Genomic DNA, 14703 nt, shown 5'->3' with positions numbered 1-14703 from the left:
ACCCGGCTATTAAGTTAGTATTGTGCTTTTAAAGTATATGAAACATAATAGAATGCTCGGTGAAGAGATACATCATTTAATCTGACACATCTGCACTTGTAATAGTTATGAGATTAAATACCTATGAACACCGGCTGCCTCCTGTTTGTGGTTGGAAAAAAAATAAAGTCAGTGTACTGACTCCTATCAACCTTGCCTCTACTGACAGGGTGGCTTCAATGCAGAAATAATTCGTGATAATATTAATTTCAAATAGCTATTTCATTTTTAGCTGATTAGTGTAACACTGTAACAAACTTAAAGTTGGGATATTATCTAATGAGTTATTGAATTCTCAAATAAATCGTGACCCATGGATTAAGATAATTTCAATGGACTTGTTGATTTACAAATAAAATGCACTTTTTTGAATGAGGATTGAAAGAAAACCATTTGTGAATGTGACTACAGCACCCACAACTCCATTAATCAATGAGCAGTAGACGGTGAATAAATCGAACTTACCTTTTTGAGAAGTTTATACCCTCAGTTTAGTCTGTCAGGTTTTACTGTGCCCGAATACATTGAACATAGGAACAAAATTACGATGTTGTTTAGTGGTTTGACTCATATATAACTATTCATACATCAGAATCCCACATTTTTATGCTTTAGTTACTGATCCCACTTTCAGTAACAGGTGCTGTCCATTTTATTGCTAGAATTTACCCTTCCTGTGAGGTACACCCGAGGGCACAGTCGACCTGAGTGCAGCTGCCGCAAGGACCGCTGCAGCTCCTCCGTCCGCCTCACTGAGGAGTGAACTGCCAGCCGAGCTCAGGCTAGTTAGCAGGACAGGTGGCTGGCTGCTAAGTCAGCTAACTCACAGGCAGACAGCCCCGCTCCCTGCCCTGCGAGGACATGTCGCGGCTATAACGCAGACAGACACCCGCCAGAAGCAGCGCGCTAACGGGGGCTACACGCTTTCTGCATGCGTCGCTTTTTAATTAGCTGGTTAGCGCTAACGCGGAAGGCGTCTCCACATCAATGATCGGCGCAGCGGCTGCAGCTCTCCGCACGATTTAAAAGACATTTCTGCAGGAGCGAAGCATGTCCAAACGACTGAGAAACACCGAGGTCTGCGCAGACTGCAGCGTCCCAGGTAAGAAACACACAACAGCCCTGCGGGATTCAGCCGCTAGCTCATATTTGCACACTGACGTTTGGTCCTTCAATGGCCAAGGCTGGATTAAATCAGATTATCAGAGGTGACTGACCCACTCTGCTCTTTATTTACAGTTGGTAAGGTGTGCCACTTACTGTTCGTATGGCTGTTCGCGCTATTAAGTACTCTAAAATGGGGACTAAACAAACTAGAAAGAGTTTAAGATCCACAACAAAGCAACAGAGAATTATTTCAACCAAACTGACCCCCTGCCCCCATAAACAGGAGACTATAGAAATGTAATTTAAAGAAGGAAGCAGTGCCTGTTACAAAGCTCTCATAAGAAATAAACTCCAAAGTTAATCCATAGGATTTAAAGAGGACACACAGTAACATTAAAACTAAATCTCAGTCAGTCCTGAAGATTTGTTTTCTGAACTTTATTTAAGTCATAAAGAAAAATTGCTTTGTACCATGAAATCCACTCTAAACTTGTGATTTCTGGGACCCTGAGGATCGTGTTGATAAAGCTGCTGCTGTTTCTGTAGTCTCACTTGGTTAATTGAACCATGAAAAAATGTTGTTTATTTCAGGTTCATCAGATTTATTTCTATAGTCCTTTTGTTTACATTGTGACGGAGCACTTAGAGATAAAACAATTCCCAAGCAACATGAACTACAATAGGTAACATTACATAAAGGAGGATTACAATCACACAAAATCTTAATTATTCTCAAAAACAAAGGTCTTAAGATGCCATTTAAAAATGTTTCGTCCTGGTGAGTCTGACCTCAATAAGCTTCACGTTGTAAAGTTGTTGAGCATGTTTCTGACAGCTGGGCATCCAATAAGTCTGAAATCTAATAGTCTGATTATTCAATTACATGCTGGTACAGAAGGGAGCGCCTTTTTAAGATCTCTGAAGTACAGTCAGGACGGCTGTTTGATCCAGGAAATGTCAGCAGATCTCTGGCTTTTCACTTTTTATGCACGCAAAATTATAGTAATGAGTCATGTGTGTACAGTCTTTTTACTGTAGTGGCACATTTGTGTTAGAAATACTTTGTTTGCTACTTAGCAAATTTTACTTAGTTATTTTTGACAAATCTGCTCTTGTGAGGCCATGCTTTAATATGTAACAGCCTCTGTTCTTTAAAACCATTCTCTTCTCCTGTTTTGACACACCTCAGTTTCACATCCTCCTGAAATCATACCTCAGAGTAATGTGTGATCGACATTGTTGCCTTTCTTTAATAGTCACAACTGTCAAAATGACTGTTTAAGTCTGACTGAATGCGAAAAAGATTTTTTTCCCTGTATGTACAGTAAAACATCATAAAGTCAGTGTAACCTTGCACATCAGCTGTTACTCTTCAGATAACACCAGCGTGTTCTCGTGGAAGTCTGAATATTCAAAGCAGCTTTAGGGGAGAGTGATAAGCATGTGCTCAAGCTTTTACAATGAAAGGTGGGGAAGCTGAGTGAAATTCTGTTGCATTGTGTCTGAGGCGCTTTGAGAAGTCCCACTTATGTAGCAATGACGTGATGCTTCTCCGCAGGCACAGGAAGCAAAACAGGATGCTGAGAGAATTGACCGCATACTCTTGGTTCAGAAGAGATTTTTCATTTGTTGTATCACCATTGGACATGTAAAGACAGTAGTAGTAGTAGTAGTAGTGTATGATTACACCAACATAAAACACCCTCACACTGATCACTTGTCAAGTTCACAACAGAAATCAAGAAAACAATGCTGAGCGTGAAGCACCTCGTCTCTCGTCATGTCAGTGGAGTTAGTTAACCCTCGGGTCTCCGCAGCAGCTGGCCTGGGTTGCCCTGCCACCACCAGTTGTTGAGTGGGAATATTTTAGATATTTAAGATGCGGCATTAAATTTAGCCGCTCTTGTTGAGGAAAGGGTAAAAGAGGCACGTCAGCACTATCGCTCAGGCCGTCGGGAGGATACCGTGAAAACCGGGGACCAAATCAGAGCAGCGAACTCCTGCAGCTGTTGCTCCTGCACCTCAGCTGCTGTTAGGCCGTTTACAGCCACCCCCCCTCCCCTCCGCGGAGTCTCCCCTGTCACAGCGCCAGTCACTCAGTCTGCTTAACACTTCATTGGCTCCAGCTCTGTCATATGGATTTACAGTGTTTTTGGTTGAGGGAATGTCTGCTGTCAGGAAAGCAGTGCGACCCTGCGACCGAGAGGAAGTGTGCTAATAGGTCAAGGTTAAGGAGACATATTTATTTTGGTCATAGTTTACTGTAACTTAGTGCGAGTGTGTTACCTGTGCAAACAGCGGGGAAACACTCGCATTTGAAAGTCACTTGTCGTCTTTGTTAAAAAGGAAGCTGCTCTGTCAGCTCGACCTACAGCTGGTATTCTTCACTTCCTCTTTACACAATGCGCGGTGGCTTCACCTAACTGTAGAGTCTTTTGAATGTAACGGATGTTCATGTGTTTGCAAAAATCTTTTATGTAAAGCCACCCCTCTTCCTGCCCGTTTTTTCATGTCTTCTTTTCTGTCTTTGAATTAAAAAGTTTTTATATCACAATCAAACAGCGACACATGATCTGCTGTGAATACTGGACTGCTGTGTTGAGGAGACACTTACATCCCCCACTAGCAAACTACAACACACACACTTTTATTAACCACTAGTTGGCCAAAATAAACACGATTTCTCTCGAAAAATGTTAAAAAAGTAGCATGTATTAAAAAAATAATACGTTTTCAGGGTGTAAACCAGCTGTGTCAAACTCATTTTATTCCAGAGAGAAACTGGAGGGGGCCAGACCAGTGAGATGACAGCACAACAACACACAAATCCATATGTTTTAGAGCAAATACATGCAATACATGCATGAAAATATTCAGTGTTCATATTCAATATTCAGTGTGAAGCATAAAGGAAACTTTGAAGTGTGAATGAGCTATAATAATCAGTCATCTCTCAAATTAATATGCATAAATTGTTCTTCCCTCTTTCACCATTTTTGGAAATCATCTGAAGAGAACAGACCGGCCAGCCCAGCAGTCACACATGTCTGATCTGCAGGGGTTCGAGTCGGATCTGTCCGTCTGCCAATTAATCACAGCAACATATCGGTTTGATGCTGTGGTCTAATGGAAACTCATGGTAGGAAAAAAATTATAGCGTCAGCTTGTCAGTAGATTCAAAAGGTGCTTTAAAAACACTTGCTGCACCGATTTGCAGCTCAAAGTGACTCAAAACAAATTAGAAAGACTTCATTTGAAAAGAAACCAGAAATGAACAAACATGCCTCTGACTGGCAGCTGGACGGGGACATGTTCTCCTGACCGGTGCAGGAGACCGGCTGGCTTCCGGATCGCCGCCGTTCTCCTGACCGTGTGGTTTTCTCCCCCTGCTCAGAGCCGCGCTGGGCCTCGGTCAACAGAGGCGTGTTGGTCTGCGACGAGTGCTGCAGCGTTCATCGAAGTCTGGGCAGGCACAGCTCTCAAGTCCGCCACCTGACGCACACGCCGTGGCCTCCTACTCAGCTGCAGGTAAGTAAAGAAACCTTTGATACATTCACTCTATCTGGATTTCTTTGTTGCACGTTCGAAACCGAACTGTCCCCCTCAGATTACATTATACTCACTGTATGACTGCGGATTTAAACCCAGCCCGTCTGCGTCTCCGTTCAGGATAAATGTTGGCAGCAGCTGCGCCTCAGATCCCCGTGAGGTGGATTGAATTTGTTCAAATATAGCAAGCGCGGTTCGGGACGGGGATTGTTGCAGCCGCTCGGCTCTCAGCAGCTGAAATCAATGGGACGGGTTTTTGGTTATAAGGTTTCTCATTTCACCCTAGATGGTTCAGACGCTCTACAGCAACGGCGCAAACTCGATATGGGAGCACTCTCTCCTGGACCCCGCGTCTGTGATGAGCGGAAAACGGAAGGCCAACCCTCAGGACAAACTTCAGTGAGTCACGATAGTTTGAAGAGCGATTATTCATGAAGATGTCCTCATCCCTACATGGTCATTCCCCCCCCCCCCCCCTAACTTCTGTGTCTCACGTTGCCCCAAAACAGCCCAAACAAATCAGAGTTCATTAAAGCCAAATATCAAATGCTGGCGTTCGTCCATCGCATGCCCTGCCGGGAGGACGACAGCTCGACAGCAAAGGATTTAAGCAAGGTGAGGACGAAGAATCTGCTGGCAGCAGCTCAGAGAGAAGTGAACATGCTCTCAAAAAGGCCTCATTGAGTTGTTGTCTAATGTACTCTCTCATTTCTCTCAGCAACTTCATTCGAGCGTCCGCACCGGTAACCTGGAGACCTGTTTGAGGCTGCTGTCCCTCGGAGCACAAGCGAACTTTTTTCACCCCGTAAGGCTTCAAAACCAGCGTTTCAGTCTTTTTTGCGTTGAGCTGAACCGTCTGTTTGAACTGGTTTGTTGCTCTGATCGATGTCTCCTGCAGGAAAAAGGAAACACTCCTTTGCATGTCGCTGCAAAGGCAGGACAAGTATCTCAGGCTGAGCTGTTAACCGTTTATGGGGCAGATCCAGGAGCTCCGGACAGCAATGGGAAGACTCCCATTGACTATGCAAGGTGAGTCCAGAAAGCCTTAAAACGAAATGATTTGGTTCCCCTCGCGTCACTTCTTTAATGCACTGAATTGCATTGTTACTGTGTTTTTTAGAGAAGCTGGGCAGCACGAACTGGCGGACAGGCTGGTGGAGGTTCAGTACGAGCTGACGGACCGGCTGGCTTTTTACTTGTGTGGAAGAAAACCAGGTACTTAATGCGAGAGTATTTAAAGATGTCGTGAATATCAGCTCCAAGCAGATCCAAACAACTGCTCCGTAGTATTTGATTAGCCCTGCCTCTCGCACGCCGCCTCTGTACTATTTTAAGAGCTGCTAAGAGGAAACGGTTTACATTTCCTTTAAGTATCAACAGTGATTTGGGAATGAGCCAGAATGTATTTTTGCTGCCTTTCAGATCATAAAAACGGCCAGCACTTCATTGTTCCACAAATGGCCGACAGGTAAGAAAGCAGAAGCTGTGAATCAGCGTGATTTGTGTCAATATTTCGAGCGTGTCTTTTAATAATGTGTTTAAATCAGTGGGTTCAACTTGAACCAAGCCTCCGAAGCGAGCGCAGTCAGGCTGTTATTTCTGGTTGTATTTTGCTCTCAGGCCTGTTGTGACTTGCTGTCGAGCGTTCTGCAGTATCTATTATCTGTGCCAGAAGAAACAGAGCCGGTTAAAGAGCACACTTAGACAAGAGGTCTATAATTGCAGTGAATAATTAGTATGTGACCCCAGACAACTAACTCTGAGCTGTAATTACAAATGAGAAGTGCAGAAGAAAAAAAAAACCCCAATGCTTTTCAATTAAAATGAAACGTTTGATCTTTTCTTAATTGCTGTCTGTTTATGGATCAGAAACATGTGAGTATTACTAAAGCGTGTGTTTCCTGGATCAGCATTATCGGTTTATCCGAAGATATTTATGAGAGGTTTTTCTGCTTTCTGTTGCAGCAGTTTAGATTTATCAGAACTGGCAAAGGCGGCAAAAAAGAAACTCCAGTCTGTAAGTATTATGGATTTGAAAGATTTCTGTTTGTCTGGGAGGGGAAAAAAACCCTGATTTTGACTCGTCTTCCTCCTGCAGCTCAGTAATCATTTATTCGAGGAGCTGGCCATGGATGTGTATGATGAGGTGGACAGACGAGAGACGGATGCAGGTAAGAAAAGCTGCTCTGTGCCGCCGACACGTTAAAACAGGGCGTTTGGTTCACATACAGTCCAATTCTGTCTCAGTCAGGTCAATAGCTTTTAAATTTTGACAACTATACGGGTTTCTCCTTTGTTTTAGTGCAAAAAAAAATATGCAATTTTCAAAAAAAATCAGTTCTGAACCATTGAAGGAATAATGAATTCCTGCCTGCTGCAGCGTTTCCTCCTCAGGTTGATGGAGGTCGGTCAGCTCTGCAGGTTTTAACAGGCATGTTTTCACAAATTCACTTCTGATGTTAATGCTACTTTGCTGGCAGTAAGGTATCTGGTTTTCACTGCTGCGTCCCTCATTGACTGCTGGGAACTCTGCTGCCATCTGGAGTTCAGTTCTTGGTGTCACCGTTGTTCTTCAACAGTGCGACTCCCTCTGGGCTCAACATGAGCAGCAGCTGCTGCGTCATCCTTGTGTTTACAACTGGAAATGAGTTGGAATTAGTTGAGCTGTCTTGTGGGCAGCATGTTTGATGTGCTTGCTTTAAACTCAGTCCAAGGCTGATTCATACCTTCAAACCACTCACCTCTTTGTTTGCAGTGTGGCTGGCTACGCAGAATCACAGCACTCTGGTGACGGAGACGACGGTCGTTCCATTTCTCCCTGTGAATCCAGAGTATTCATCAACAAGAAATCAGGTAACGGCGGCGCACAGCTTCCCTTCACGCCGTTTCTCTTTCTCCTGTCTGCTTTGCGTTCAGGTTCATCCTCTGATGCGGTTTGATATTTGTCATTCAGGGTCGACAGAAGCTTGCGAGGTTTAATGCACACGAGTTCGCCACGCTGGTGATCGATATATTAAGTGACGCTAAGCGACGACAACAAGGGAATTCAATCGTTAGTCCCAAAGGTCAGTATTTCTCTGTTGTTTATTGTATTAAAACCTGGCTGACGCTGAAGCGAAGGAAAGGTTTGTACTGACGACTTCCTCTGCTTCGATCCAGACAATGTGGAGCTGATCCTGAGGAGTGTGGGAGTCCGGCACTGCAGTGACAGTCAGGACAACGACCAGCCGGATTACGACAGTGTGGCGTCTGACGAGGACACGGATCCGGAGCTGCCCTCCAGCAAGGGAGATAGGACCAAGGTATTTTAGCTAGATTTTCACAAATGACCTCTCTGAAGGCTGGATTCCCCTCTCTCTGTGGCTTTTACCGCTTTTGTTTCCAAAATCGTCCCCCTTCACCAGAGCCTGGACTCGGACCTGTCGGACGGCCCGATTACTATGCAAGAATACATGGAGGTGAAAAACGCTCTGTCCGCCTCCGAGGCGAAGATCCAGCAGCTCATGAGAGCCAACAACTCCCTGAGCGATGAGCTGAGGCTCATGCAGAAAAAGGTATCCACCTCGCTCCACCAATAAGATCACTAACACCGGGGGCCGGACGGGACGGGACGGGGGGAGGGGCGGGGCGGGTCACGGCCTCTCGGAGCTGCTGTGACACCCCGCCGGTCCACCCTCTGTCTGGGACGGCATGTTCAATCTCAGCTTGGATGTAATCCGGAGATTTTTTTGTGTTCTGGTTTGTGTTGATTTTTACCAAACAAAATTCACCCTTGTTCCAATTTAATAACAGAGTTTAGTTCCCTCTTTTTTTGTAATATATGAACTAGAGTCTAATGTTACTAACAAACAGCATGTGTTAGGGAAATGCATGACAACACACTGTTTTCTTTTGTTTTGTTTTTTTTTTTTTAATACATAGTGACTAACTGAAACTGTATGTGTGTGCCTTGCTTCATCACATGTAACTTCTGTTTACTGCATAGATTGTTTTTGGATCATTTTCATCTGTTTTTTGTTTTTTTTTTTCCATTTGGTAGCATAATTCTAGTAAGTGTGAATATATTATTTCATGTACATTTCATGGAGTTACAAACTCGGTTTCTTTGGCGCTGCGGCATGCGATTTCAGCATGCTGCAACTGACAGTTTTGTTCCTGTACATTTTGAATTATTCCGTTTTGCTGGTTGTTGGTTGAGGATACAAATCATTTCGTTAGTCGCTCCCTCCTCATGTAAACTGCAGCGTGTTGTATTTTTTTTTACTTGTGGATTGAACAGATCATCAGCACTCACCAGATTCAGGTGAAGGTGCAGTGCAGAGCACATGCAGCTGGTTGTGATGGTTCAGTCTAGGTCTGTGAACGATTCAGCACATTTCAATCAGAATGTTTACTCCAACGCCATCGGAGGTTTGTAACGAAACCTTACTGCTGTTTCACGTCCAATAAGCGACACACACAATGTTCTCTTTAGTTTGTACTGAATTCAACTTTTTTCAATATTTAAGGCAAGTTTAATCTTTAGAAATCCTATTTTTTTAACGTCTTATCTTTACTACAGCTGTGTCTTTGACTGTGCTGCTTACTTGTGCAACAATCTTTTTCTTGCTTATCACTTGCTTTGCATTTTTCAACCCAGAGAAAATCCATCCCGAAAGCACGGGTCATGTAACTCCTGTGATTTTTAGCGGGCTCAGATGAGAGTTTGTCTTTACTAGAATCAACTGTTTGTTAGTAATGCTTTCGAGCTCAATCTGGAGCTGGCCCAGTGACGAGGGTCATTCAGTGAAGAACCAGTAAGTTTGATCACTGAATGGATTTTAATTTTTTTAATAATAAATGTACTAGGATACATTTTCCTGCCACACTAGGCTAGAAGCCTAAAGGCGCCATGAAATAATGCCTGAATATTATCTACATTGACCTGTGTCCAGTCAAAATGCCATTATAGTAGCGGGGCAGTTTGGTGCAGCTTTTCCATGTCATTTCATGCGAGCACAGAATTGTGAATACTTGAGTCACTGAGGCAGCTTCAGGTTTAGATTTGTAATTGAAAAACCAAAAATTCAGTCACTTAAATGTTGACAGTAGCAGAGATTTAATGCAGCTCTGCAGAGATCCAATCTGAAACTGTTTTGCTGTAGATTTCAGCAGGTCAGATGAAGGTTGACGTCTTGCTTTGCTGAGAGCGCCTCTTAGTGTGTTGCTGACCGTCTCTTCCAGCTGCAATCTCTGCAAAGCGAGAACACGTCCCTCAAGCGGCAGGTCACTACCAATATGTATCAGACCCCCGGCGGTACAGACTACCCCGACCCCTCCAGCCCCTCAGCCCTGAAACGCCGGCAGTCTGCGCGGGCCAGTCGGCCCATGTCTATGTATGAGACCGGCTCGGGCCTGAAGCCCTATCTCCCCAAAGGGGAAACTCCCCACCCAGAAGAGGGTGTCCCTTCCCTGCAACCCTTCCCACCTCATGTAAGTAAGACCTGTTCCCTGCTCTCCTTCGCCATTTCCCTCTCCGTTTCCCTGTTTCCATCACTCCTCTTGTCTTCACGCCGACATTCCGTCTACCCCCTCTCTCTCTCTCTTTGCGTTTGCCTCTATTCTTCTGCCGCTTCAAGGACAAGTCAACAGAAAAGCAGGATTGTGTGTATTTGGACGCCGTCACTCACATCACATCCCGCTGTGTTTAGTTTAGGAGCAGACCATCACACACATTGCCTGTATTGCTGTTTGTTGTTTACAGGAGTGGTGCTCTCTCGTTAGATCAAATCTAGTGGTACGAGTTAGACGGTGCTGTTGTTATGATCAATTCTGAAGGTTTGTACTGTGTTTCATGTTGATGAAGCATTAAAACTACCATACAAATACTCTGTGTTTTTGTAATGCATGATGAATTCACACACTCACGTTAACTTTCCATCTTTTCACGGGTTCTCTCTTTCCTCCAAACATTTGTGTGGGTAAATTTGAGAATGTGCACTTTATTTTTATTCTATTCTTCCAATGAAATCAATCTAAGGCTCTTTCTCTGGACACTGATCGGAAGAAACTGGGAAGATGATCTGTAAATTTAATCCTAAAATCCATTTTTATAAAATGTGAGATTTTGATCATTCTTACGTTGTGGTTATCTGACATGTTCTAATACAAATTTCTTCATCCCCCATCCTTGATACACATCTCACCTTTTACATTTTCATACATGTGACTTGTGGGACATCAAAAACTCCAACCTTCTTCTTTTAATATAAGAAGTCTGTGTCCTTAAAATGTGATTTAAACCCTGTCTTTAGACGGAAAGGGGCGCTTTTGTGACCACCTCCTCATCCCTCCCCTCATTCCCATCCACCTTGTCTTGGTCGAAGGATGACACGGCCCCAAAGGTTAAGTACATGCTCACCTGGGATGCAGCAAAAAAACAAAAAACATCCGGAGCTCATTTTTCCTCGCTCCTCTGCCCTCCCTCCTGCTCCGTGTCTGCCCCGCTGCATGAGCCGCCCTGTTTTACTCAACATCAGACACTTGCCTTCATCTGCTCTGAAACCATGGATTTCATTAAAGGCTGATTATTAAACTGCGGCACCTCAAAACCCATTTATCACACAACTTTACATCTTCATGATAAATATTTTAAACATATTTGCTAAGCTGGTAAGAATATATATGTGTATTTTCCACTCTGTTTCTAACAAACATGCCTCTTTTGCACAGCGAGCTTCTAACGACACGCTTTCACTTCAACAAAGCCCAAACGCTGCTGATGCGCTGGTGGTTTGCAGGCAGCTTAGGCAGAACAAAGTTCATCTAAATATTTACACGAGCTAATTACACCTCTGAAGGAAGCGTAGGTGTGCCACGTTGCATTTTGTTCTTCTGCATGAAGCAGTTTTTGGAGGGTATGAACACTTAGTGCAGCAGCTTCAGGTTACGCTGGACGTCTCTGATCAGTGTGAACCTCAGGTATTGTGTTAAGAGCTGAATAGTGCATGAGATTTAGTTTCACTTGTGGACTCAGCCGAACCCTGACTTCCTGTCCTGAAATATTCAGCCTCTGAGGTTTACTTCTCTCTTCAGTGTAGAGAATTGAAGTTTGTGTGTGATGAGATGTTTTCGGTTATGTGTTGCTGATTAGAAGCTTCGCACATGAATCCAGCCCCACTTCAAATACTGTCAGATACAAGATACACGTTAATATATTGATGCATTTAATGAGGATCACAGTGAGGCGGTAGCAGTCATTTGTGGATAAATGGTCAGAAATGTGCTCATCCTGTTGGACTAATTGTGTATTGAAGTCTTTGAATTACTAACATGCTCTGGCTTCACAGCTTCACTGGCCTGTTAAGCAACACCGGCGCCACTTTTTCTTGTTTGTTTTCCACGTGGATGTACGGTTTCATGTCTGCACAGTGAGAAGATAGCGGTGCATTGACAAGATGTTTTGTTTTTTCTTTCCAGATTTCTTTGACATGTTTGTTTTGAATCTAATATCTTAGAGCGGATATTCAGTAACAGGTGTTTTGCTTGGGATGTCTGTCATCCCTCCTCTTAGGCGACAAAGCTAGAGAAGCAGAGCAGCATGCCCGAGAGCGACTACGACAACACGTTCAACGACTCTGAGGTGGAGGACTCCAGGTGAGAGCACGGAGCTTCAGGCTGAGACTGAAGGCTGGTTGTGGCGGACCTGACCTCTCGCTCCTGCCCTCGGGCAGCTTCATCAGGAGGAGCAGGCTGAGGAGCTGGATGGGAGAGGGCCACTCCATACCCGAGCTGGACGACGTGGAGACGGAGCCCGACCCGGCGCTGCCCAGCACGGAGGACGTCATCCGCAAAACGGAGCAGATCACCAAGAACATCCAGGAGCTGCTTCGAGCTGCTCAGGAGAACAAACATGACAGGTCAGGACGAGAAGCACCGACTCCACTCATGCTTTATGTTGGCTTTCATTTCAAACCCCAGCTTCCTCTTAAACTCGTTATGTCTGAGTTCACGTCCTTCAGTTCCCCCTCATTCACTCTTCCTCGTTGTGTCACTCTGCCCTCGCCGTCCCTCGCTCCGGCGCGCAGACCGTGTGAGCGTGAAGGCGTGCGCCGGCTCAGGCACAGCCTGGGATGTTTCAGCACCCTGGTGCCCTGGGCTGACAAGGCGCCGTCTCCCCTTCAGCCGCTCAGCCTGCGGGCCCCTGACCCCTCCTCCTGGTACTCTGGCCTCTGTCCCTGCCTCCCAGGCACAGTTTTATTTTCCTCTCCCTTTCACCTTCTCCTCTGCCTCACCCGCTAACAGCATCTCTCTTGTTTGCCTCTGACGTGTTGACGCACGCGTGAATTTACTGAGTGACACTTAATGTTGAAAACCGACTTAACATTTACAGTTAGAAAAGGTAAGTCACAGTTGTGCTGTGTTTGTGTTTGATTTTGCTTTTTTTTTTTTGTAAACGGCCTACAACTTTTTTTTTTTATCTGATGCCATTTTGGAACTCAAGATGAGAATGATGCATGGTGTGTGCTGTAAATACTAAAAAGTTTATGGAATTCAGATATTTTAAACCTGGTAGCTACTAATGTTTTTTTCTGTAACTCCACTTTTTCAGAGTAGTGTGAAACAAAAATGTTGAGCCGTTCTATTTTTCTTCCTTTTCCCCTCACAGCTTCATACCCTGCTCAGAAAGAATACATGTGGCTGTAACAGAAATGGCTGCCCTCTTTCCCAAGGTAGGAAAGACGTGTGCATCTAAAGGGTTGGAAATAATAATTCAAAGTTTATTTCTAGATTCTCTAAATTTAAAGCATTGATACAACTATAATTTTGACAATTATATCTGGTTAAAAGAAAATGGAGCATCTAGATTTCCGTATCAGATTATGAGGAGAATTAACCTTTTATTTTAATTGAATCAACATCCATTTGCTCAGTTGTTTTGCATCACTAATAAAAAAAAAAAAAAAAAAAAATACCTGCACAGAGTTTTTAACTGAGACGAACCTTTCCTTTGCAGAAGCCTCGCTCGGAGACGGTGAGAGGCTCCCTGCGCTTGCTGACCTCCAGTGCGTGCCGGCTGCAGAGCGAGTGCCGGAAGGCGGTGCCCTCGGAGGGCTGCCCGGGGCCGGACATGCAGCTGGTCACCCAGCAGGTCATCCAATGTGCTTACGACATTGCCAAGGCTGCAAAACAGCTTGTCACCATCACGACTAAGGAGAATACCAACTAACGGCACTTAACAGGGCTGCAAAGCCGTCAGCATCTCAGTTTTTTAACATATATTTTCTATTGAGTTTATCATATTTCTTTTTTTTTGTATTTGTGGTATATGCATGCATTGTTTTTTTTTTTAATTTATGAATATGCATCGACAATATTTAAAGCCAATGTTGTACAAAGAGAAAGTGTCGAGGGAGAAGTCAGAATCTTTACATGGGAATATCCAGCTATTGTAACAGCACAATTTCTCTAAAATTACAATAATTCCCATCAGCTAGCAGGAACTGAACTACTCTGGACTTAAAAACTGTACAAAATGTCTTGAAGTCCTTAATATCAGTGTTTTTCATTCAGAGAGGACACGAAGCACAGTAAATCCATACGGTGATACAGGTTAACACGATCAGTCCAAAATCCGCACACAGATGCTTGAAAAGCCATAAATAGGTTCTGAATTTGTCGTCATTGGATTCGATCCCAACACTCTCGTAGCTAAAAGGAGCTTCCTCTTATTTATTGCACTGTGTACACGCGATAAAAAGTGAACCGTCAAAAACTTCCATTCACCGTTGGGAACTGTGGTTCTGCACACGTTGAGAAGCTGTTTGTGTGGTCCGTCCCCCGTCCTGCAGTCTGCAGCTCCTATATGTGCACATTCGTCATGCCAGTAACTCGTTGGAGGGCAAGACGTTGCTGTCCTCAGTCGTAATGATCTTGTGTGCCATTTCACTGCTGGTGTACTGTAAGAGCTGATAGCCATACCGTGTGTGTGTGTCCATGTGTCCTGTGCTCGGTTCTGTTGCTGCTAGT

At 44.3% G+C, this 14703-nt stretch overlaps 1 protein-coding gene across 8 annotated transcripts; it reads left to right on the top strand.

The window, feature by feature from the left end:
* Positions 1 to 750: 750 nt before the first annotated feature.
* On the top strand, positions 751 to 14424 carry git2a (G protein-coupled receptor kinase interacting ArfGAP 2a). Of its 8 annotated transcripts, XM_030104374.1 has the most exons (21): positions 751 to 1141; positions 4541 to 4674; positions 4982 to 5094; positions 5205 to 5310; positions 5414 to 5500; positions 5594 to 5724; positions 5816 to 5910; positions 6118 to 6163; positions 6565 to 6570; positions 6661 to 6712; positions 6794 to 6866; positions 7451 to 7548; positions 7649 to 7760; positions 7855 to 7997; positions 8100 to 8249; positions 9919 to 10167; positions 10989 to 11078; positions 12248 to 12330; positions 12408 to 12593; positions 13343 to 13406; positions 13691 to 14424. In XM_030104374.1, the coding sequence occupies exons 1-21, from the start codon at positions 1090 to 1092 to the stop codon at positions 13901 to 13903; spliced, it is 2283 nt and encodes a 760-aa protein (XP_029960234.1). In that variant the 5' UTR covers positions 751 to 1089; the 3' UTR covers positions 13904 to 14424. The 8 variants fall into 8 exon arrangements, with proteins under 8 accessions (XP_029960234.1, XP_029960236.1, XP_029960235.1 ...); XM_030104376.1 differs by lacking the exon at positions 6565 to 6570 and having other exon boundaries at positions 6664 to 6712; XM_030104375.1 differs by lacking the exon at positions 6565 to 6570.
* The last annotated feature ends 279 nt before the right edge of the window (positions 14425 to 14703 follow it).

The sequence above is a fragment of the Salarias fasciatus genome, chromosome 12, assembly GCF_902148845.1.
Source record: "Salarias fasciatus chromosome 12, fSalaFa1.1, whole genome shotgun sequence".
NCBI lineage: Eukaryota > Metazoa > Chordata > Actinopteri > Blenniiformes > Blenniidae > Salarias > Salarias fasciatus.
The sequence above is the reverse complement of the archived record's forward strand: the minus strand, read 5'-3'. Positions and strand labels throughout refer to the sequence as shown.